The following is a 23149-nucleotide window of genomic DNA, read 5'->3' as shown; positions in this document are numbered from 1 at the left end:
AATGTTTGAAAAAAATGCTTGGTGGGAACTTTTCATAATCGATAATCACTATCATTAGTTGACGATGCACTTCGGTGTATTTTTAAAAAGTTTCCTTTTAAATAGATGTTTACACGTTTTTCAGTGATGAGAAGAAGCAATTGAAAAATGTTGGATATCGAACAAATTCGGTTATACGCCTTTAGCATTAAATTAGACTAACAGCTGAATGACTCATTTTTGAGTTATATATTGAAAATTTTGTCATAAAATGCTGCTCACATTTGCAATGACATGACAAAAGATTGATGTTGTTACGTAAAGCTAGTAAAGGAAGACGTATTTACGTCAAAAAATTCATGGAGTCTGTTAGTTGAATTCTCGTGAAAATAGACCCTAATCTGCAGTGACTTTACTATGCTTAACACGTGATATTTCACTACTCAATACAACAAATTTTATTTTAACATGGTTTTACATTTGTAGTGTATTTCATTGAAATGATGCTTTTGATTGAATGTTGTCGAAAAAGAATATGATTAATATCTTTGTGAAATTGTTTTTTTTAGTTTTGGAGAAAGCTTCAAAACGCGTCAAATATATGATAGCGGTCGAGTTTTAAACCGTTCAAAAAACGAATTAAATAGGATAAAAACCTGTTTAACAATCGCGTGAGAACGATTGGTAAAACAAGAAAAAATATCCTAAAACAAAATCATTATTTTGATTCTTTTCGAAAAACTTCAATTTGTAAAGTTCATTGATCCGAAACGAAAACGATAGAACTAAAAAAAATGCAGATTCGATATCTGACCGGTCGGAAGTCTTACTCTCAGCAGCATTCCGCAGTCTATTTCCACAGGCATCAGAATTGCTTGAAGCCCAATCCTTGAATAGCAATCAGCAGCATCTTCATGCTGGTCGCTAGCGGATTGCCAGGATTTGCAGTCAGATAGGTTTGACAGTTTTGATTTAACTCGCGCATCACTTTTGGTGCATGTTCCTTTGTGATCGGGTCCATGAAGTTCAAACTCACAATGGAATCCGAGAGATACCTATTAGTTAGATCAGCATAAAACAAACGGAAAAAGAGTTTGACATGAGCACGTAATTTAAGAAATTTGGATTGGTTATATTACCTGTGCTTGAGTTCGTTGTGATTGGCCATGTCTGCGGAGATTTGCTGAATCAGCGAGAGTAGCACCGTTTGCTCCAGCGGGCAAGGACTGAATACATGTTTGTAGTCTGCTTTTTCCAACGTATAATCTACCAGCGACAAATCATTGGAAAGAAGTGCTTTGTGGAAGGCTTTGTTTATCTGTCCATTGGCAAGTAACTGCCGGATTTGCTCTTGAATGTCTACATTCGAAGGGGCAGGCGTTTGAGCTTGAGATCGCACAGCTGAGAGTACGGAATCTTCGAGCGAGGAGGCTTGCGCTTCCAGTCCTTTTTCGATTTCGTATCTGATGTTTTCCCGAATAACCTTAAGCAGACTGGTCTGCAGTAGCTTAAAATCACGAGTAATATCTTCCCGCAGCACAACTGTGTTCGTTTTGAACTGCCGTTCGCTGTCGGTGTTGACGTGTTCCGGTACCTTTCGTACGAGCTCAATAAGTTCAGCTGTTCGATCTGTAACCTGCTTGTTTTGTTCAAGGTATTTGTCCATTTTTTGAATATCTGTAAAATAAATTACGTTGTTACGCACATGAAATCGAATTTTTTTCAGAAAGTAACCATACATTCTTTTGTTCCTGCGGAAAACGCAGTATTCAGTTGACGAAACAATTCTTGCGATGATTTCTCATAACCCGGAAGAATGACGTTGCGAACGGACTCGTGATACACTCTTTCCAATCCGTTACGTACTCCAGCTTGGATGGTTGCCGATAATGTATCGATGAATGGCTGTTGAACCCATAAAAACATAGTTATGAAAAGGATTTTATATTTTTATATTCGCCCCTTCCAAATTACTTACTTGGCTACGGATCATCTTTTCCAGGTTGCTTCGAAACAGGGCATCGAAATTATTGAACCTGGTTGTTATGTCCATCTTTATGATGTGTGTCATTTGGTCCACCTTTGCATTAATGTGTGGTATCACAAACCGTTGAATTTCCGCAATGATCGTCGCGGTGAACCGCTCGATCATATGCGTATTCATTATCTGGGGTAGAGCTTGAATGAGACCATCCCGCAGTTGTCGGTTCTGGTAGACGACACAGGCTTCTACTTTGCCTGATTGCTGTCGGTCATATCGGGCGAAACAGTCATCCATTTTCTTGAAAATTGACATTTCTAACTTGTGGATTGCTGACGAAAACCGTTGTGCTTCTTCGGAACGGGTCTTATGCAAATCGTGTACTTGTGAGCGAAGATCAGTAATTTGACGGGACTGTGTTTGCACAATATCCAGGAGCAAATCCATTTTCTGGGTTAAATCGTCTAGTTGCTTAGAGTTTTGTGGTGTGGTCACAACCATCGGTGGCTGCGGTGGAGGTTGCTGTGCTGTTGTTGTGGAGTTATTTTGAGGTGGATGTGGTACCTCTGGGACTTTGGGCCACCCTCCGCTTCTTGAGGATTCATTTTTGTTGACTTTATCATGCACCGGTTCTGATTTGACGAATCCATGTGGCAGCTGATCTTGATTGATCGGTTTTACCTCTGAACGTTTTTGTACGGGCTCTTGGGTTTGCTGTACTCTCCGCTGTAACTCGTCATCATCATCGTCGTCGTCTATGTTTTTAAAGTTGTACCCATCGTCGTCCTCTTCGTCATCGATTATTTCATTTTCCAGATCATTCAATTCATCATCATCTGCCCCGATCCCATCCGTTTCATCCAGTAAAATGTTGTCCGAGTCGTAGTACTCGTTCAGACAGTCATTGTCTTTGAGTGAGAGAATCTCCTGAACTTCGCGACTGGGACTGGATCCTCCACTGGCGAGCATTTCAGTCGAAGGCATCGGTGGGACTGGTGGTGTTTCTAGAGAAAAGAAGCAAGTTAGAACGTGTAAAACCCTAGTTCCGATGTACAACATACCCAGCAATACTTTCTGCTGTAGTTCAACTGACTGTCGAACCTTGGCCTGCTCCTGTTCTTCGATCATGGTGCTGTTGACAATGTTCAGCATATTCAAAGGAGATGGTTTCTCCTTAAGGCTTTCGTTGGGCGACGTTATGCTACTGCTGTTCATTTGCTGCTGCTGCTTCGTGACATTGGCCAACATAAGTAGGGTATTCAAAACGTCCGGATTGACGGTTTCGTCGGTTTTGTGTGTATCTGAAACAAATATAAGTGAAAAGTGGATCTAATTATTATAAAATTGGATTTTGAGAGCAACGGAAATTCGATACGAGTAGTCCAATTTTTACCCATCCAGAGTTATTATGGATTCAGATCAAAAATTGGGAAGCTAACCTGATGAACGAAGAACATTTCAAAAATGAAAAACTGTAGTCTAAAAATGTAGCAGTTCTGTGGGTACAGACGCAGAAATGCAAAAACGAATATTTTCGCTCTACGAACAAAATAACAATGGTATTTATAAATATACTACGCGAGAATTGAACTTAAATCTTGCGAATTAACTAATTTTTCCTTCAACTACTGGCAACATTGCCACACAACCGTTTCGTTAAGCTCCCTGTAAAAAGTCCATCAAATATGTTTCAGAGTTATCAATTTTTGGTCCAGTGCAGATCCCGTGTATTCAACATTAGAATTACTCGGTTAATTTTTCAAAAGGGCGTATAAGCAAGTAACAGTTTCTCTTTGTTTACTTTCTCTTTTATTAATTAATAAAGCGGTTTCCACGTTTATCACTCAACTCTTTGCATGAAATGATACCCGAAACTTTCGACTTTCAAACAGAATAGTGATATCAAAGAAAATCATTTTAATCACATCACAATAATCGAAAGAGAGAGTGATTAAAGAGAAACTGTCACTTGCTTATACGCCCTTTTGAAAAATTACCCGAGAATTCGAAATGAATTCTGAATCAAATCCGAGCGAAAAACTTCCATTCAAAATTCCATTTGGAATTCAGTATGAATTCTGATTCAATGCGGACTCCAATGCAACAAGCGATTCCGAATGAATTTCGCTTCCAACCGATTGGTTTGGGAAACTGTCGGAATTGAGTGAGAAAGGGCGAACTGAATTGTCAATTCTTTTTCTTCTTTTTCTCCGATTTTGCACATTGTCGTGCTGATTTTTAGTTAGATTCGAAGTAAAAGTATAGCTGAATATATAAATTGTAGTCTTCAAGTTTTTCGGACATGTGTGCACTGCTAATGTATGAAATCAAATGAAACAGTTCGTTGTAAATGAAAACTAACGATTGTGGAATGGATTTTTGCTTGTGTTTTCAATACAATATACTATCAATATACTTTCAGGGGCTGGGGTCAACTAGGAGATTGATAGATAGATGCCGTTTGAAATCCGGCGAAAAAAGTACAGGTGTGTAATGTCAGAGACATAACTGGATGTCGTGAATACGAATAAAACTGACACTCTTTCTTTATACTTCCGAATATCAATTAGTTGATCGATTGTGTGAATTGTGAAAGCTTTCCCATGTTTCACTACTAGAATTTGAAACGATACACCCAAACTACAGAACAGATTAGTTACATCAAACTTTCTGACGCACAAATATTACAAAACAACCAGTATAGTTCTTTGATAAAATATTGGTAGTTTTGGAAAGAACCTTCTATGAAGGCGTGCGTGAAGGGCCAAATTGTATAATTTTCTAAGATATTAAACACTGATTTGATATAAATGATTTTGAACACTGTTGCGAATTTAGAACTGTGAAAATTGCAAAAAAAACTATTCATATTATCTTAGATTTGCACTGCACTGCTAATTTTAATTTTCGATTAACGAAGAAGCAATCTTTATAGTTCTTTAGGTAACATTTAGAGCCATTAGAAAGGCTGATTTTGCATAATGTTCCACATTGTAGTCCATTTCCCGTTGTATTTTGCTCCAATGCAAACGACCACCAACAGGATGATGTAATCGATCTTCTTCGAAGGGAAACTGGCACTGCAACCTGAGCGTTTGAGGTTTTGTACAACGCTAAAGGTCTGCTTTCATTACTAGTGACTGCTGCTCTCGACGATCGAAGTCCACATGAAATCACGACCTGAGCGTTTAGGCTTTATACCACGCAAAAGGTCTGCTTTCATCGCCGACTGCTCCACCTGACGACTGAAGTCCAAATGAGAGCACGACCTGAGCGTTTGAGGTTTGATACCACGCAAAAGATCTGCTTTCATTATTGACGACTGCTCCACCTGACGATTGAAGACCAATCGAGAGCACGACCTAAGCGTTGGAGGCTTCATACCACGCAAAAGGTCTGCTTTCATTGACGACTGCTCCACCGGACGACTGAAGTGCAAATGAGAATTGCAACCTGAGCGTTTGAGGTTTTTAATCACGCAGAAGGCGCACTCTCCGAAGCTGCTGGTCCCACGACGTCTGCTTCCGTCCAACGCACAAGAAGAAATGATCGATTTTGACCACGGTTCCCCTTTTATACGCAGTCAATTGAAGATATGTGCCTGACTACCTCAAAATCGTCGTCCTTGCGTGAAAAAGCCAAGTAAAAGTAAAGAGTTTTCCGCGTTGTATTCAAAGTTTGAGAAAACTTCATTTCTGAGTTGTTTGTAGTTATCTCACACTGTTCAAAATATTATCTTAAATTCCTGACCATATTTTTGATGAAATGGTGAAAGAATTATGTTGCTACCGTTAATACAAGTCGAGATATTCACGATTAAGTTCTGCCCATTCTTCCATATGGCTAATTTTGAAAAGGCACCCCATAGTAAAGTAAGTCGTATTCACGACAAAAAAAACCTAACTAAGAATAGATCCACTGGGTTCCTGCTATCATGTCGTAAAAGGCGACAATTGCAGGAGTTTTTTTTCCTTCAGTTATCATATTGATGTGGAACACATCTTTGGTTTCCATATAGGGGTGCAAATTGGAAATTCAAGGGTAAATACAAGTAGACATGTGCTCAGCTTTTGAACACAGCTTCACCAATTGATTGAAAATATTTCTACGTATTGATTTGAATGTTCATAGCCATGTATTTTCTTTTATAGATCATTGAAATGTTGATTAATAACTAGCAGTGTCCTATTTTGTCTGCTTAAAATCATCGGCATACCGGATTTTCCTAACGTAGACGACGATTTTGAAGGAGTAAGCGATAAAGCAATGGTAAAGCATCGCTCTGATTGGTCAATCGATGCAAAAGCGGAACTGTTGGAAGCACGCGAATCTATAAATATAAGCGAAATTATAGCTAACGTTTCAGTCCTACGTGTAGCATGCCAGAGATAGGTTGTTGCTAGACAGCAAGACAAAACACGCTATAAAACGACTTGAAGCTCTAATTGATGTGCTCTGATCTTGTGTCATGCGAGTTTGGATGAAATTTCGAGTTATGTCGTTTTTGCAGGAGAAATTTGAAGCTATTCCAAGGTAAATTTTGAGTGCTTAAGATTAATTTCTAATTTATATAAGATGAACTCGATTAATAACAGTTCGGGAAACTTTATCGTTTCAACCGAAATCGCCGAATGGTAGTAGTTTCGATGTAACAATAGAATTAAAACAAGAAACATATCTGGCCAACGGTGATGAAAGTGATCAGTCTTGCATTTCACGAAGGAATGAAGCATCAAAATTATTGCAATTTTCTTGAAAAATCAACACAATTTATTTAAACTTCTTGCTTTTTCCAATAATGCTCTTAAGCGCAGCTTTCACATCATATTCGACGATTATTGGTGGTGTTTTGTAGTTTTCTAGAAATATCACCAGTTATTTGAAAGCCTATTGATGGAAAATTAAATTTAAAGTCTTACAATTAAAATAAAATAATTATTTTTCGAACTATTCATTTTTTTTCAAGACTACCACTGTATCAGTCTTTTAAAGGCTATCTGTAAAATCAGTCCTTCTTAAAACTTAGGCAAGCTAGGAGTGTATTCTAGAAATGGGCAAAACCGTTCATTTCAAAGAACTGTTGAAAACTTGATAGTTGCATCGAAAGAATTAGTTCTATTGAACCGTTCTTTCGTTTTTTCTGAAACTTTGTATGTTTCTTCGAAAATAATATGAGAGCTATAAATTATATTTTGTAGTAAGCAGATTCAATAATAATAAAGTATTTTTGCTAGTGTTCTAACAATAATCAATCTCTAACGAACATTTTCAAAGTTCGCAAACTTCTACCAGATTCCTCAAACCAGCAAACGTTTCGAAAGACTATTCTATTGAGAAGAATAGAGAGCTATCGTTTTTCAATAAAGAACTCCAGTACACTCAATCTTCGAGGAAAACTAGTTCTTTTGAACCGTACGCGGACTGTCCATCGCTAGTATATTCCAATACTTTTTTAGCCTGGTATAGTATACGGTTAAAAATTTAAAATGAATGAACTAAAGCACAACACTCCTCCCTCAAACCCGATTACGTCTAACAACCAGTGGTGTCTCGTGACAAAATTTACGGGTTATGCACTGCTTATATGGTATGATATCAGAACCGTTTCGACGTTGCAACTGAGACATCAATTTGTTTTCAACTGCCATAAGCATGAGCCACTGAAGCCTCTCCTGAATGTGTGCATACAAGTTTTTACAGAGCCTAATTGGCCAGTTGTGCAGTGCACGAGGTGCACATGAGAACGAGAGGCCATTGATAACCACATATACGATATTCTTTCAGAGTTGGGTTCTGGCGATAGAACAAAATCCGTCTAGAATTATTAAAATGTGCGCTTGTCACTTTGGAAAAACAACAATAATCTATGCTTCTAGTGACTGAGATGACAGCTTTGTCGATTTTGTGAATTCTATTGAAATCAATACCAAGATTACTAAACAAGTATTGTCACAATTTCACATTACTAAGACAAATTTTCGTGAAATAGGGGAAATCATTGGCTGGCAACTAAAAACACGGCCCCTAAGAATTCTTAAAAAAAAACTATCAAACATGTAACCTGATGTTACTTTAACCATTATGCATAACATTATTCTGAAATTGGAAGAAAAACACTAGAAAGGTCCTAAGTGCAAATGACTGTTCCTCTTTCTTTCGATTATTACGGTCCTATAGGCAATCCTGCTATCTTACACTTTGTATAGAATAACGACTTAAACTATCCACTTTCGATCTGCTGTTAAACATTATAATTTAAAGAGAAACTAAACAAAGAGAAACTGTCATTTCTCGGTTAATTTTTCAAAAGGGCGTATACGCAAGTGACAGTTTCTCTTTGTTTACTTTCTCTTCTATTAATTACCAAGCGGTTTCCACGTTAATCACTCAACTCTTTGCATGAAATGATACCCGAAACTTTCAAATTTCAAACAGAATAGTGATATCAAAGAAAATCTATTTAATCACAGCACAATAATCGAAAGAGAGTGATTAAAGAGAAACTGTCACTTGCTTATACGCCCTTTTGAAAAATTACCCGAGATTTGCACTTGGAATCTTTTCTAATATTTGTCGAGATTTAATAGAAATCCAACAGAAGCATCCAAATTATCCTTATTTTTCATTATGAGCATTGATTATGCTGTTATTGATGACAACCAAGAAAGCCCTTATTGATTTAAAATTGCTGAGGTGTTGGCTTCATTTTCAATGGATTGTGCACCATTGAACCTGTGAGGAACAATAAGAAGTTTCAAAACTTGTACTGAACTTCTAGTTCAAATACAAAATGGCCTTCATCTTTTCATTTATTGTATCAGGAAAATCATGATGCGGAAAATCGTTACTGTGATTAGGACTAGTAAATTTTTTCCCGGATTTGCACTAAAATTCCCGACTTTTTCCCGGTAAAACCAAATTCCCGACTTTTTCCCGATTTTCCCGGTCACTTGCCACCCTGAAATTGGATCTCACTCACTTTAAGTAGTATGGGAAATAATTATTAGGACTACAATGTGACAGCTGATTTTACAATAAATAAACAAAGTATAGGTTGAGGTACGGTTTTTTTAATAACTCGAATCATTCTGAAAGGACCCGAATGAATCCATCTCAATTTGTGTCTAACTTGGTGATGATGTTAACTTGGTTAACAAGGTGGATTCAGGGTGGCAAGTGAATGGCCGGTTTCAATTTCACGATTTTTCCCGGTTTGTGAGATAAAAATTCTCGGTTTTTGGAATCAAATCGTCTCTTTTTAGTTTTTTTTTTCAAATATTCCATTAATTCAAGATTTAAACAGATATCCCATGTCCAATAAAGAACATTATAATAGACCCGCTAATTGAGGATTGCAACACTTGCGAATATCTCGATGCCTAAATAGGTAATATTCATTTTTACTAGTACATATGAGAAAAGCATACAGCCTTTTTCTATTCATCTAGGGGTTCTGGTTACACATAACCGATTCCTTCCGAGCGCATATGATTGTTTTTATTATTTTTTGGTGTACATATCATAACTAAATATGATAAACCAACAAGGAAAATACATCAATAAGAAACTTCAAAGCATACAGAACTTTCTTCGTTCCTTCCGCAAGTGCAAATTTTAGTACGGCGGTAAATTTATAAACGGCATAATGGCACAGCGAACCTAACACAATATCGTACACTGAGCCAAAATCTCCCATTGGATTTACATGAAAAATCACATACTTATTGAAAAAAGCCCACCACATTATATTCATATGCATCGTGTAACATTTATATGTTAATTTATAATATTTAATTGAAATCTCGATAACTTTTAAGTGTACAGCACTTACACCTTATGTGTGAAGCACGTAGGTAGATTTCATGTGTAAAGCAAATATAAATTACGTGATTGTAAGCTGTGAAAATTGTTTGAAATAAAAATGGCAGTAAGTAACGAATAGAGAGTGCTCGCAGATTTAGGATTCGAAATTGTTTGTTTGGTCTTTTATGTAAGTTTATACGAGCTATCAAAAAATAATTCTAAAAATAATTAAATTTAACATTTTTTAGAATGCTATATAGTTCAACTGCGAACAATACTGTCGGACAACAGCGACTTTTTCGTTTCATGTAGGCAACGGAATTCTACTTTTATATGGACGCTACAATGTGCCAGTTATTATAAGTATCAATTTAGCTTACATATTCGTTATTATAAAAATTAGTAAATTCATTTTAAATATATGAAGGAAACGTAAAATCATTTTCATTCAATGAACATCAGTCATACTGCCAATAAATCAATAGAAAAGCATTTGATTACCATTGGAAAAATATATAGAAGTTAAATGAAATACCGATAAATAATATATGGATTTCATATAAGACACATGTGATATACTAATAATAGGTACGTGAAATTCACATAAAACATACGTGTTGCCAACATTGATTTTCATTATGTGGGACACATGACTGTCATATATGGGAAAATTAACTTTTATGTGCAAAGTATTATGGAAAATAATCATATGTTTTTGCATTTGAATACTAAGTGATGTTTATTTTGAGTGTAATTTCCAGGGCTTCGGCCATGGTACAACAAACTGATATAGGGACATACGCTGTTTCCCGTTTTTTTCGGTGAAACCTAATTCCCGACTTTTTCCCGGTCACTTGTCATTCTGTGGATTAGGAAGAAGTTTTGCCTTTCTCATATAGAAAGGTTATGCAATCGCTTGAAAAATCGACTAGTGAAAATTGGCCCGGAGGGCCAAGTATCATACCATTCGACTCAGTTCATCGAGCTGAGCAATGTCTGTGTGTGTATGTGACAAATAATTTCACTAATTTTCACGGAGATGGCTGAACCGATTTTGACAAACTTATATTCAAATGAAAGGTATCGGGGTCCCATACGGAATTCCTGAATTTCATCCGTATCTGACTTTCGGTTCCGAAGTTATAGGGTAAAGTGTGTTCAATATTGTACACCGTCACTTAAACCGGCAAAACAAAAAACGTGAAAAAATTTCTAAACTCAAAAAACTACACAAATCAATAGCCATTATCAGTAGGCTACCAAACAAACCGATTCCGGTTATCCTGGTTCCCGGTATCCGGTTCCGGAAATAGTGGTCATATGTACCAAAATGGATCTCTCACTTTTCTCTGCGATGCTTTAACCGATTTCCACAAATTTAGATTCAAATTAAAGGTCTCTCGGTCCCATACGGAAGTCCTGAATTTCATCCGGATCCGACTTCCGGTTCCGGAGTTACAGGGTAAAGTGTGTTGAATATTGTACACCATCACTTAAACTGGCGGAACAAAAACCGAAAGGTCTCATGGTCCTACCAAAATTTACTGCATATTTTCAGATGCAACAAACATTTAAATCGTAATTTAGAGTGCGTACTAGTAGAGTTTGTATGTCATGTTAGTTGGTGTTCGTACAAACCGACTTTGATTATACCGGTTCTCGGGTTCCGGTGCCGGAAGTGCATATAATAGTGAACCCACTTCGTTTTCTTAAAGATGACCTACGCAATCAAAGTACTGTTTTATTCTGTATGTTATGCACAAACAATCTCTTGGTTTCTTTCAAAAATCGAAGAGAAAATTTTTGAATAGAATACCACAATATTTACATGAGAAAGGCATCATTGTACCACTAGGTGGATTAAAACAGGTTTTTTACTTTGAGATTGCTCAACATTTTTCCTGCAAAACATGTTTCATGAAAGCTAAAAGCATAAATCATTAATGTCGTAGGGTAAGGGCTCCCTATTTCATCTCATTTGTAAGGACGCCTTCAAACCCCGATTTAGCCACTAAAATCACTATAACTATTTCATATTACTGCTTCATTCGCCTTGTTCCACATTGAGAATTGATTCACATTTCTTGAAAATTTAACAAATATTCATAAAACAGCTAAAACACTTATGATGTGTTCACTACTCTGCTCCTTATTCCATCTCAATGGATTTTTATCCATCCTATCGTTGATACTTTATTCATCCTATAAATTAGCAATGGTGACAGCAATCAAAACAAAATATTCCACTATTACACTCTCAGGTTCAAAATGTCAGAATTCTTCTTAAAAACGGCCTAATGCCAGCTATGAGACAACATACGATATTTTTAGAACCAGTTTGAAATCATTTCAACGTTTAAAAATTTTTCGGTCGTTTCCGTTACTTTTCGCTTTAAATTTAAAATTTTACTGTAAAGTTAATTTGGTGAACTTTAAATAAAAACTAAAATGTAATTGTTACTATTTATTCATTAGCCCTACTTAAAACAAAGTGTAGAGCCAGAGATGCCATTTATACAGATTTATCTGTATTGTATAAATTTTTGCGTTCGCATACTGATTGAAATCAAAGTACAGATTTTATACAGATTTCCTTAATTTAATACAGATTTGTACAGATTCATAGAAAGTGAGAAGTAAAAAATTAGACTTTTTTCTCTGAATATCTATTAGTATTTGATTGCAGTGATTCTTTAAAAGTTTATTAATCAACGGACAAATCACTTGTTAGAGTAGAAATCTTTTATGCAGATAATTGATTATGATTAACATCATTTTATTAGTGAAAACAGATAGAGCAGATATAAACTTTCTATGCAACGTAATACATATTTTCTATGAAAATATCTGGCATCTCTGTGCACAGCCGATGAAACATACACATCACAGCGTTATGTTGACGTATAGCGGAATGAAACCAGTGCTACTAGATTTGCCACAATGGTTATTTCATTAGTATTTAACACGCTTTTTCTGGTAATATTCGAAGCCAAACCAGTTTCATTTGAATATTAATATCAATAATATAATTAAACCAAATGAGATGAAAACAAAGCGCAATCAAGTGAACTAAGTGAAAAACTTTCATCTCATATTTTTAAAGACTTTTATTGTTTGTCGGGTAATTTTTGAAGTTTTAAATCGTTAATTAAACAAGTGGCAAGTGAACATTACTAATTATGAAGCCATCCAGCATGCAATGGTAGTGTAATTTTGCGAAATAGTGATTATGTTTTGAGACGAATCGATTAGTAGATATTCAGAAACATGACGAACTGTAAATCTTGAGACGAAAATGTATCCTAAATTGAAGTGAGTTTATTTTAAATGAAAAAACGATAACCGAAGAACTTAAAACCATGTAAATGTAATTTTCAGAGAGGTGTTGCATTCTGTAGTTGCGTTTTCTGTAGAATTTACTCTAGGAAATTGTTTCTGGATAGATTTATGACGTTGATACAGTAATTTTGCGATGATGATGAAAACATATATCGTACCGAGGTCGAAAATAGATCGAACGAATACACAATTTATAAGAGATAGAGGCTCTAAAAAAGTACTACGCATCCCACCTCGAATATCAACAGACGGGCACGATGTCGAAGTGGTTGGACCCGATTTGAATAAACTATGCTACCCCATGAAGTCGACCACCTACAAAACGTTCATTAGACTGATTGTTCTCTTAGACCATGAGACTTGGGCTATGTTGGTCAAGGTTAAAGTGATTCTTTGTAGTAGATAAGAACACGTTCTGAATCATTCTGCATCGGTCATTTGTCAATTCATTTATGAAGCATGGACGAATTTCCATGTTCTTATGACATTATCTCTTTGGGACCCAAAAGTATATCGTACTTTAGTGACCGAAATGAAAGTTGTGGTTTCTACTATTTTAGACATAAAGAAAACATCGAACCACATAATCAGCTTACCTGTTTTGTCACTCGTCGAGTTGAAGGAATCGGGGGTCATAAGATTGACGGCTTGTTTCTGTTGGATTACTTTATCTGTTGATGTCGATAGAGCCGTCGAACTGGCGATGGGTGAGATGATCTTTTTTATCTCTTCCGTATCTTTCGATTGCGCATTCGTCACTTTATCGCTGGTGTTCAACGAGCTGTCAGTCCCTTCGGCAAGTATCGCCGTGTTGCTGGCATTTTTGTTGATCATATCCATCAACGAGGACACGCTATTACCCCGTTCGTCTTTATTAGTAGAATTGGATGATTGAGAAATGTTGCGATATTCACTGCTGATGCTCGAAATTGTACTGCGAACTACAGTACCGAAAGTTACATTCGGTTGATAAAAGAGGTGGCACTCCTGTACACTTTTGGGTTGAACAAGGTACATACGGATTACCACGCAGTAGAGAGCACTATTTTCCTCGTCATAGTCATCCAACTCGTCGATTAAATATGCGTCGTTGGTTTTGAACATTCGAACTGCTACATCGAGAATGCCAAAACTGAGAATCGGTGAGGAAAGTGGAAACTCGGCGATCGATGAGATAAATGCCCTCGTAATGGCACCAGCGCTGGTGGTCACAGAGCTTGTGGTTGATGCTGCTGTGTTGTTTTGATCGTTGGCCTTTGAATCTGTCAGTGTAGAACTTGAATAGCCTTCTTCACATGATTTCCCATTGGTTATGGCAGGGCACGTTTCTTTGCGCACCTGCAACACATACAGCTCACGCGTGGCCATATCCGACAAGACCAGAAACGACGAAGTTGCATCTATTTCTGCCTTAAAATGAAGCGGTTGTTCAATCGGTAGGGCGAATTTTATCATTTGTGTGCACTCCCAGGTCTCGCATGACCACACTTTGATTTCGGTATTGTTATCCGAGCACGTGATAGCGTGCTGCCAAAGCGATTGACTGTAATAGATGAGATCGTTCTAAAATTCAAAAATATTTAAGATCGCAAAGACTTACTCTCCTGCCTGTTCTGTATAATTGTCCAAAAAGAAGAAACTACTGATTGTCTTACCGCCATGCGGCTTCCACTGGTGCAGACACCGTGGATTGCTGTCGTTCGTGTGCTGGTACACTTGATAGAATCGTATGACACCATCATCGCAACTTATAGCCAACGTTGTCCCATCCGCAGAAAAAATCGCTCCCGTTATTATGGGCAAAGTATCACCAAATTTGAATCCACCCTCCGAAATGTCCTTTCCGGAAATTTCTCCACTTCCGTAGTGCTGAACAACGGTGCTAATACTGTAGCACTGAAAGATGTCGCCACGAGTCCATACCAGCAGCTGACTGGCGTACAGGTCCTCGTAGTCATTGTCTTGTAAATAAGGGCACCAGGATATTTTATCGCACAGCGGTACGTGTCCATCGATCGGATCGTTAACTTTGAGCAACTTTGTACAGATAATTTTATCGTTGACAATTTCAACGTGACTTACGTGCAGTGCAATTTGTTCGATAACGCCTAACAAAATCTTGGAAGCGGAATGCGCGAACTGCAAGTCCAGAACTTCTCCAGACATACCTTTGATAAGGGCACGTTGCCCAAGCAAAAGGTGTACGATACGAACCATACCTTCCGGAGTGGCGCGATGGTTTACTGAAAAGTAATATAGTTATATTATTATTTACTGTGTGTGATACGGGATGATGTCACATAATGTGCTAATTTCAAGTTGAAGTCAAGCAACTAGATATATACCGGTTATAGCATAAGCAATAAGTTTGCCTTCGTTATGACAGGCGATTAGACGTCCAGGATAGTTTCGTTGCTCCCATTTGTAGTCGACAATGTTCTTCAACTTCACCTTCGAACTACCATGGTCATGCTTTCCTACATTTCCAATAACGGTCACACTGCGCCCATTAATATCAAAGCAATGCTGTTTGTCGTCCTTGTTGAAAACACTGAAAACAAATGAAATGTTAAGCAAAAAAATAAAATGGCAAATTCTCAAAATCTTACACAGTCGACGATGTGGCTGATTCGGTGGTAGTCGTTGTGGATTTACCCATCTTTTCCATACCAAGTAAAATCCGAAACTTACGAACGATTCGGTATCCAATGAAAGCCGGCGAAAAGAATCTTCCTAGCAGCAGATTTTTGAAAACACGACCAACCTGTACTGTTCCGATGAGAATAATTAGCATAGCATCACAGCACTGTCAAGGATCGCTTCGTACGTTAAACCCTCGAAGACCCCTTTGAGGTCGATTTACAATGACTAAGGACGGTACGATTTTCTCCGTTTTTGTTTATAAGATCAAGTGTTAAAATGCAAGTCAAACCGATGATTACACCTTTATCGCAGCAGCGGTACGCGGTTCTACAATTTCGATGGTGCGGCAAAATCGCTGTTGTGAAATCGACTGAAAAATGCAAACTTCGAGGCAAAATCACCTGGTTTAATTATTTAGCAGTTTGATTAATCGATAATACTAATCGCGAGGTAAAAAAATGCCCTTTTAATGTATTTCTTCGAAAAAAACACGCGATTCAGCATAAAATTGCACTTTTTGCGGATCTTTTCTACTTTTTTCTTCGGCTTCTTGCGCTTTTAGCATCACTTTGCTCAGTTGACAGATGATGATCGACTTTTTAGCCTTCATCGTATTTCTTAGGTAACCCTATAAAAATTCCTGCAGCCATGGGCAGACTTCTGCCAGGACCGATTCAATTACGGCTGTCATGTCTTGCACATGTTGGTGAAAGTAACGGAGCATTTTTTAAACTAAAACTGGTGAATGGCTTGATAACAAAGCGTTCAGATGAATAGTAAATCATTTTTTTTGAGAAATTATTTCTACGATAAATAAGAGAAAGAACGCACATTTTCACACGCGGTACTAATCAGTTTAGCAATATTGCAGACGACTGAGAGCCATGCATCTCTCGGAACCGATGTGGCGATATTCTGGTGGATACGGTTGTATCGTTTGAGGTGTATGTGTGCCAGCGATAGGGCAGTCGGACACCAGAAAGGCTGCCAGCCATATTTAGCATACTGACAGTCATTAGCCAGCCGTCTGGCAACAAAGCCAATGCGGGTTATAGCCTGGGCAGGACCAGACAACTGGCTTCTTTTTCCAGAAAAATATGTCGCTTCTTATTCCGGTTGCTCTCTGTTATAAATAAAACATTCCTCGCGATCACTGTTGCCAGTAGCGATAATAATTCATTCTGAAAAGTTTCTCCCCTTATAATATGCGATTTTTTATCATTTGAAAACACTTAGACAAATGTTATATCAGTCAAAAATATAGCTCTGAAATCATTTTGATCAGATGCTTGTTTTCAAGAAAACGTTTAGTTGAAACAGTTTAATAAAAATTTTCTGAAACCCATTTTTGGGTAATTAATTTTTGCAGCTTTATTTACTAAAGTATCAAAAATATTCAATTTGAGAGAAATACTAACAAATAGAACTATTCAAAGATTTGGTGTTATTCTCAAGTACAACTAACATAATCAATACCATATACCACACTTCGTGATTTCAGGCTTTCTCTTTGTATCATCCAGTAGTTGATAAATGTACTCGTATACTTTACACATGGACAGGACTTAAAAATAAAATGGAACTTAGATCCTATCGAAATTAAAAAATTTAAAAAGATGATCTGAAAAACAAAATATGCAATACCAAACTTCATTGTTACCAACGATACTGACAACATTTTTTCTACCACCTTGCAGTAATATTAATTTCAACAACTTGTACTTGCTTATGTCTTTAACCAATCACGAGCTGGTCCGAAAAACGTTCTCGAAGTGGATAAACAATTGTCAGGTCCTGTCGTACACTGATAAAAATTTGCACGATCGATTCATAAGTAAACAGCACTTTAATTTAATATGCATTTTCATTTCAATACATAATCAAAGCGATTTGTTTTAAAATTTCATGTGCAAATACACTAAGAAGCAAGATTAGATTATTTTTCACTCATCTTTGATGCGTTTTTCCTTTGGATATGATATGTTTTGCTATTGAATCCGTTTATATGTGTTAAACACTTCATTTTTTAGTGGAAACAAATACAGCACAAATGTATGTGCAAAACACTTGATTCGTGTTTCAATTGACACATTGTGATGTGAAATTCATATAGAATCTAGAGACAACGATATATCTTATCATTTTGATATGCATTTCAGATAAATGTAACATGATGTCCACTAAATATCACCAGGTTTTACTTTTATTTTATGAGTTAAGAGTATATTTTCATTAATTTTATGTGTTCTACAAGTAGTGCTAGTTGAAATGCTTTGCACATGATGCTAGCGTGTAAATTATTTTCAGTGTAGGTTATAACCAGCGATGTCAGATCTACGGGTTCGCAGATAATTGTACTGACTTGTGCTTGTGAAGATAATTATGCTGACTTGTGCAACGTTCGGTGTAATTTATGAATATTCCGTAAATAAATGAACGTCGTGAATTATTATTGTTTTCGGAAAATTACACTCAAACGCGTGAAATCAATATCATGATATTTTTGTATTTATTAATATTAGATAAAGTACTTTTTTTAAAATAAATATTAATTGAAATATGAGTTATTTTAAATTATTAAGATCTAAATTGGGTATTCAGCCACAAGTAGCGACGTTTCAGCCCTATTATATACATGATTTGTTTATTATCATTAAAACATCATTTGCTTTCGCAATTCTGTGATTTTTTTATAGGGAAAATTGTAAACCTACTTGTATTGTGTAAGAATAAAGTACTTACTATTCAATAATGATCTATACTAATATTATAATTACGACTCATATCATTGTTGACGGTAGCGTGAAGTATGTTATCGCCAGACATTTTTTTTGTTTCAATTGTCGAGATTTAAGAGACCTCTTCGGGCCGGGAAATTTTTCTGACCCTATGTGCGGGGTTGTTAATCGAACCCTGATGAGATGCGTGAAAGGCATCGACTTACCTATCACGCTATTGTACCCATCCCCTCAGCCATTTTGATAGAGAGCTAAACTATAAACTTTACCAACAGAAAATTACAGGAACTTCATCCTCACATCGCGTTTCACTTTCAGGTTTTTCGATGCCAGACTGTTTTTTTTCACTTTCCACTTCCGAAAATAGATCAATGTGACTGATATGATTCTCACCGAAGGATTCAGTAATATAATGATTGCTATTACTTTATAACGAATGAAATTTCACTTACATAATTTACCAGAAGAGACGTTAGACGTTATAATATTACATAAAACCTGTTTTAATCCACCTAGTGGTGTAATGATGCCTTTCTCATATCAATCATACTATCATATATAATACTGTGGTATTCTTCAAAATAATTTTCTTCGAATCTTAAAAGAATAACCGAAATCGGTTTGTTTGACCGTCTACTGATAAAAACTATCAATTGGAAAAGATTTGAGGTCGATTTAGAAATTTTTTTAAGGGTTTTCCCTATTTTTAGTGATGGTATACAATTTTTAACCCACTTTACCCTATATTTCCGGATCCGGAAGTTGGATCCGCATGAAATTCAGGAATTACGCATGGGACCACAGGACCTTTCATTTGAACCTAAGTTTGTGAAACTCTCCCGAACCGGAAGTCGGATCCAAATAATATTCAGGATTTTTTTATGGGACCTCAAGACTCTAAGTTTGTGAAAATCGATTCAGCCATCTCCGAGAAAAGTTAGTGCAAAAAAACGTTACATACATACATACGCACATACACACACATACAGACATTTTGCGTACTCGACGAACTGAGTCGAATGGTATATGACACTCGGCCCTCCGGGCCTCGGTTCAAGAGTCGGTTTTCACAGTGATTGCATAACCTTTCTATATGAGAAAGGCAAGAAGTGTATTAATCTAACTGTGCCAAATATTGTTATAATAATAATAATAATAATAATAATAATAATAATAATAATAATAATAATAATAATAATAATAATAATAATAATAATAATAATAATAATAATAATCATAATAATAATAATAAAATAATAATAATAATAATAATAATATATTTGTACCAAATAATGTAACAATGCGTCGGTAAATCATCGAGCTGCTTGCTTCGCTATCTCCTACTTTCTGTAGTTCTAGATGCAAACCCATAGGCAAAAAGTATTGAAGTATTGTATTTCTTAACTGTTCTCGAAACTATTGTAAAACTTAATATGGAACTACTCAAACGAATGAGCTGCTCAATCAATTTAGAACAAAAGTTTTTCGAGTTTTTGGAATTTACCATCAGAAATATAAATTATAATAAAATAGCAACATTATTTTTAAAATCGTGTGTGGTAGTGAAACAATGAGTTGCACAATGATTACAAATGCGCGTGAAATTTCTTATTTAACATATCGAATAAAAATACAAATAAATACAATGTTGTAAACTTGAAATGTGACAATTGCAACTTGGGAATGTAAATGTTAAATGATAGGCAAACTTACTGGTCGAAACGGTCTAGCTCTTAATTTTTTTCTTATTCATACATTTATTTTATGCGGCTCGTGGTCCTAGAAGTTAAGAACAGAGCCGATTTATCATATAACATCCCACTTGTACGCGGCGGGCAGATTTCCCCTCAGACGACTGGCTATGTCTGCCAGCCATTTTTGCCGGAATTCCGGCAAAAGTCTGACAACAATGCAAATTCGCATCCAGCTGAAAATTTCTCCTAGCGGTTATTAACGGTTCTGTTTCTGTCGGATTCTTGCCATACAAGATTGGCAGAACCGTTTTGAATCGGTTCTACATTTTAGGCGTCTTGGTTTTATTTTTTCAATAAATGATACATATGAAAGGCAATAAATTATTGCCCTTCATATATACTAATCATGGAAAATGTTATTGTCAATAACATTGCTTTCTCACTACCAAATATACCCATATTTCAATCTCATTTAGCTCGTCTCAAGATTCGTTTGTTTACGTACATGCGGGATTGACGAATATCAAATAAAGTCGAATAAAAAAAGAAAAAGGAGGGAAATAAACAAGACACGTACGGTGAGATAATGACGCAATTTCGGCTGGACAATTTTGACAGCAGCCGGAATGCAGCCAGCCTTCTGACGGTTGCCAGAATTCCTCACAAGCGGGATTGTGTAAATACAATCAAGAAATAAACTTTCTACTGGATCTTGCTGTAACCAGTTTTCTAGAAAAGTTGACTCGCAAATCACACCTTACTCCATTTTTTCGTTGACGTTGTTTTTGTGCGTTTTCGGAGTCGTTGTTTTAGGCGTTGTCCCGGATTGGCGGTTCAATGCATAGTACGCTGGTCTTACAAGCCAGTTGTCGTATGTTCGAGCCCCGACCTGGAAGGATTCTTAGTGTCAGTAGGATCCATAATACTAGCCATGCAATGATTCTGTACACTAAGAATCGGCTGCGAAGTCTGTTGAAACAGAAAGGCCAAATTCCACGAAAGGAATGTAATGCCAAGACTTTGCTTTGTTTTGGGTCGTCTCTCGATCATCCATAAAACAGTTCGAAGCATTTCAGTCGATGTTAGTTGAAGTGTTTTTATCTTGTTCCACAATATTTTTAGCTAATGCTTTAGCACGGGAAGACTGTTCGCAAAATTTCAATATATTGTTTGTTGAACCAAAAGTACTGGATTCACTAGATACTAGGTTGGCTTTGGTTGTTTCGGTGTTTCAGTGCGGGGCAGGTAGTGACCAAGTAGTGACAAAACTGACATGTAATCAACTGATTCTCGTCGGTAACAAGCGTTTTACATGGATGCCACCCGCCCTGACCACAAAAGACGTAAGATGGAATCATCTTATGTATTCGCATACGTAACGTTAACACGCTATTTCGGATTCCGAAGAAATAATTTCGCTATACTTCTCTTTCAATGGAAAGAATTTTTCCCTACTGCGACATATTTCGAATGTAATAATTACTTACGTACGGGGAAGGTCACGTACACGCACTTCTATGGCCCCGTATGTCACGCGCACAGGGATTTTGTATTTAACGTTGTCATACGCGAGCACCTTGTTGTTAATAGAAGCGTATGCAATTGCATCTCGCTCACGTCTAAGCATGATACACACTGAGTTACAAGTCTTGTTGAATTGTATTTCACATACATTATTTACATCAATACCAATTGAATTTGGTTTTGGAGGCCAAGTTTCAGGCTGTTGTAAATTGTATTTGATCATTTCGAATACACTATTATTTACTGCACTGTATTGTTTTGTTTTGTCGTCTCGACTGTAAGCATTTTTCGACTGTGTCGGGTGGCGTTCAAACACGAACTGGTCTTTACTTTGGGTAGTACGGATGGATTACAGACTTTGATGCAATAACAAAATCAACTAGGCTCAGCGGTCCTACTCCGGAAACTCTTTCATAGAAATTTAGCAAAGGATATGGTCATTTTTGTATAATTTTACTTTTCTTATTTGTATTGAATAAAATAACTGCTGAGCTGTCTGATACTGTCAAATCTAAAGTGTGTAAACAGACAATTTAATTGAATTTATCACCAAAAACAAATTTATATGTGGTGGAGATGGATTGGAGATTGGATAAGATTTTTGCCTAAAAATGAAACACAAAATCCAAAAGTCCACGATCGTGAGTTTCACTATCATTTCTGAACAACAGTTATTCGCATACAGAGATGATTGAGGTCTCTGAACAGGGTAGATTTAAGAAAAACTAAGGAGTTCGAAAATTTTAAACTTGAGCACGTTGGAATTTGAAGTCGAAGTCGAAGTCGAAGTCGAAGTCGAAGTCGAAGTCGAAGTCGAAGTCGAAGTCGAAGTCGAAGTCGAAGTCGAAGTCGAAGTCGAAGTCGAAGTCGAAGTCGAAGTCGAAGTCGAAGTCGAAGTCGAAGTCGAAGTCGAAGTCGAAGTCGAAGTCGAAGTCGAAGTCGAAGTCGAGGTCGAAGTCGAAGTCAACGCCGAAGTCAAAGCCAAAGTTTAAGTCAAAGTCGTTGTTCAACTCCAAGTTTTTCAAGTATTCAGTTCCATTCAGCTTTTAATCGGACTTGTTTGATTGCATTCTGTATTAATGGCAAATGATCTAATCGGATACAAAAATCATTCGCACTTGCATCCGTAATAAGTAAATGTAACAAGAATGAATTTATCAAATAGTACGTTTGTTCGATTTCCGATGCTTCTCCACCGAATTGAATTTATCAGAAAAATTTTGGAAACAAACTTGCAAAACACCAATATACCAATGGTTATTTTCATTTCTGTGGACAGAATGAAATCATTCTATTTCACCTCTCGTTCACCCATCCCCTGGACGAAATTCGTATACATAATAATTATATTAGCATGTGCCTCTTTGTAGTGTGCGATGTGGGGAACCGACAATACGTTTCTGTTGGATACTACCGGTGTGCACGTTGCTGCCTTAAGCTGGAAAGTA

The 23149-nt window shown here is 36.7% G+C and overlaps 1 protein-coding gene across 3 annotated transcripts; it reads right to left on the bottom strand.

Annotated features, from left to right (window-relative positions):
• Window positions 1-194: 194 nt before the first annotated feature.
• On the bottom strand, window positions 195-16302 carry LOC131428133 (enhancer of mRNA-decapping protein 4 homolog). 3 transcript variants are annotated; one of them, XM_058591827.1, is made up of 10 exons: window positions 15930-16302; window positions 15712-15871; window positions 15448-15653; window positions 14703-15345; window positions 13699-14645; window positions 3022-3261; window positions 1958-2964; window positions 1719-1884; window positions 1119-1656; window positions 195-1034 (listed from the first exon to the last, which is right to left on the bottom strand). In XM_058591827.1, exons 2-10 carry the CDS (start codon window positions 15768-15770, stop codon window positions 845-847), a joined length of 3996 nt encoding a protein of 1331 aa, XP_058447810.1. In that variant the 5' UTR covers window positions 15771-15871; window positions 15930-16302; the 3' UTR covers window positions 195-844. The 3 variants fall into 3 exon arrangements, with proteins under 3 accessions (XP_058447810.1, XP_058447811.1, XP_058447809.1); XM_058591828.1 differs by having other exon boundaries at window positions 15712-15866; XM_058591826.1 differs by having other exon boundaries at window positions 15712-16302.
• Between the last annotated feature and the right edge of the window lie 6847 nt (window positions 16303-23149).

The sequence above is a fragment of the Malaya genurostris genome, chromosome 2 (genome assembly GCF_030247185.1).
Source record: "Malaya genurostris strain Urasoe2022 chromosome 2, Malgen_1.1, whole genome shotgun sequence".
Classification (NCBI taxonomy): Eukaryota; Metazoa; Arthropoda; class Insecta; order Diptera; family Culicidae; genus Malaya; species Malaya genurostris.
The sequence above is the reverse complement of the archived record's forward strand: the minus strand, read 5'-3'. Positions and strand labels throughout refer to the sequence as shown.

Bases quoted from the DNA above. Each gene is read 5' to 3' on its own strand.
- LOC131428133 (XM_058591826.1), bottom strand. From the start codon at position 15,896: ATGCTAATTATTCTCATCGGAACAGTACAGGTTGGTCGTGTTTTCAAA. The intron at 14,646-14,702 runs GTAAGTCTTTGC...CATCTATTACAG, and splicing joins TATACAGAACAGGCAGGAGA to TCAATCGCTTTGGCAGCACG. The intron at 2,965-3,021 runs GTATGTTGTACA...TCTTTTCTCTAG, and splicing joins ACAGCAGAAAGTATTGCTGG to AAACACCACCAGTCCCACCG.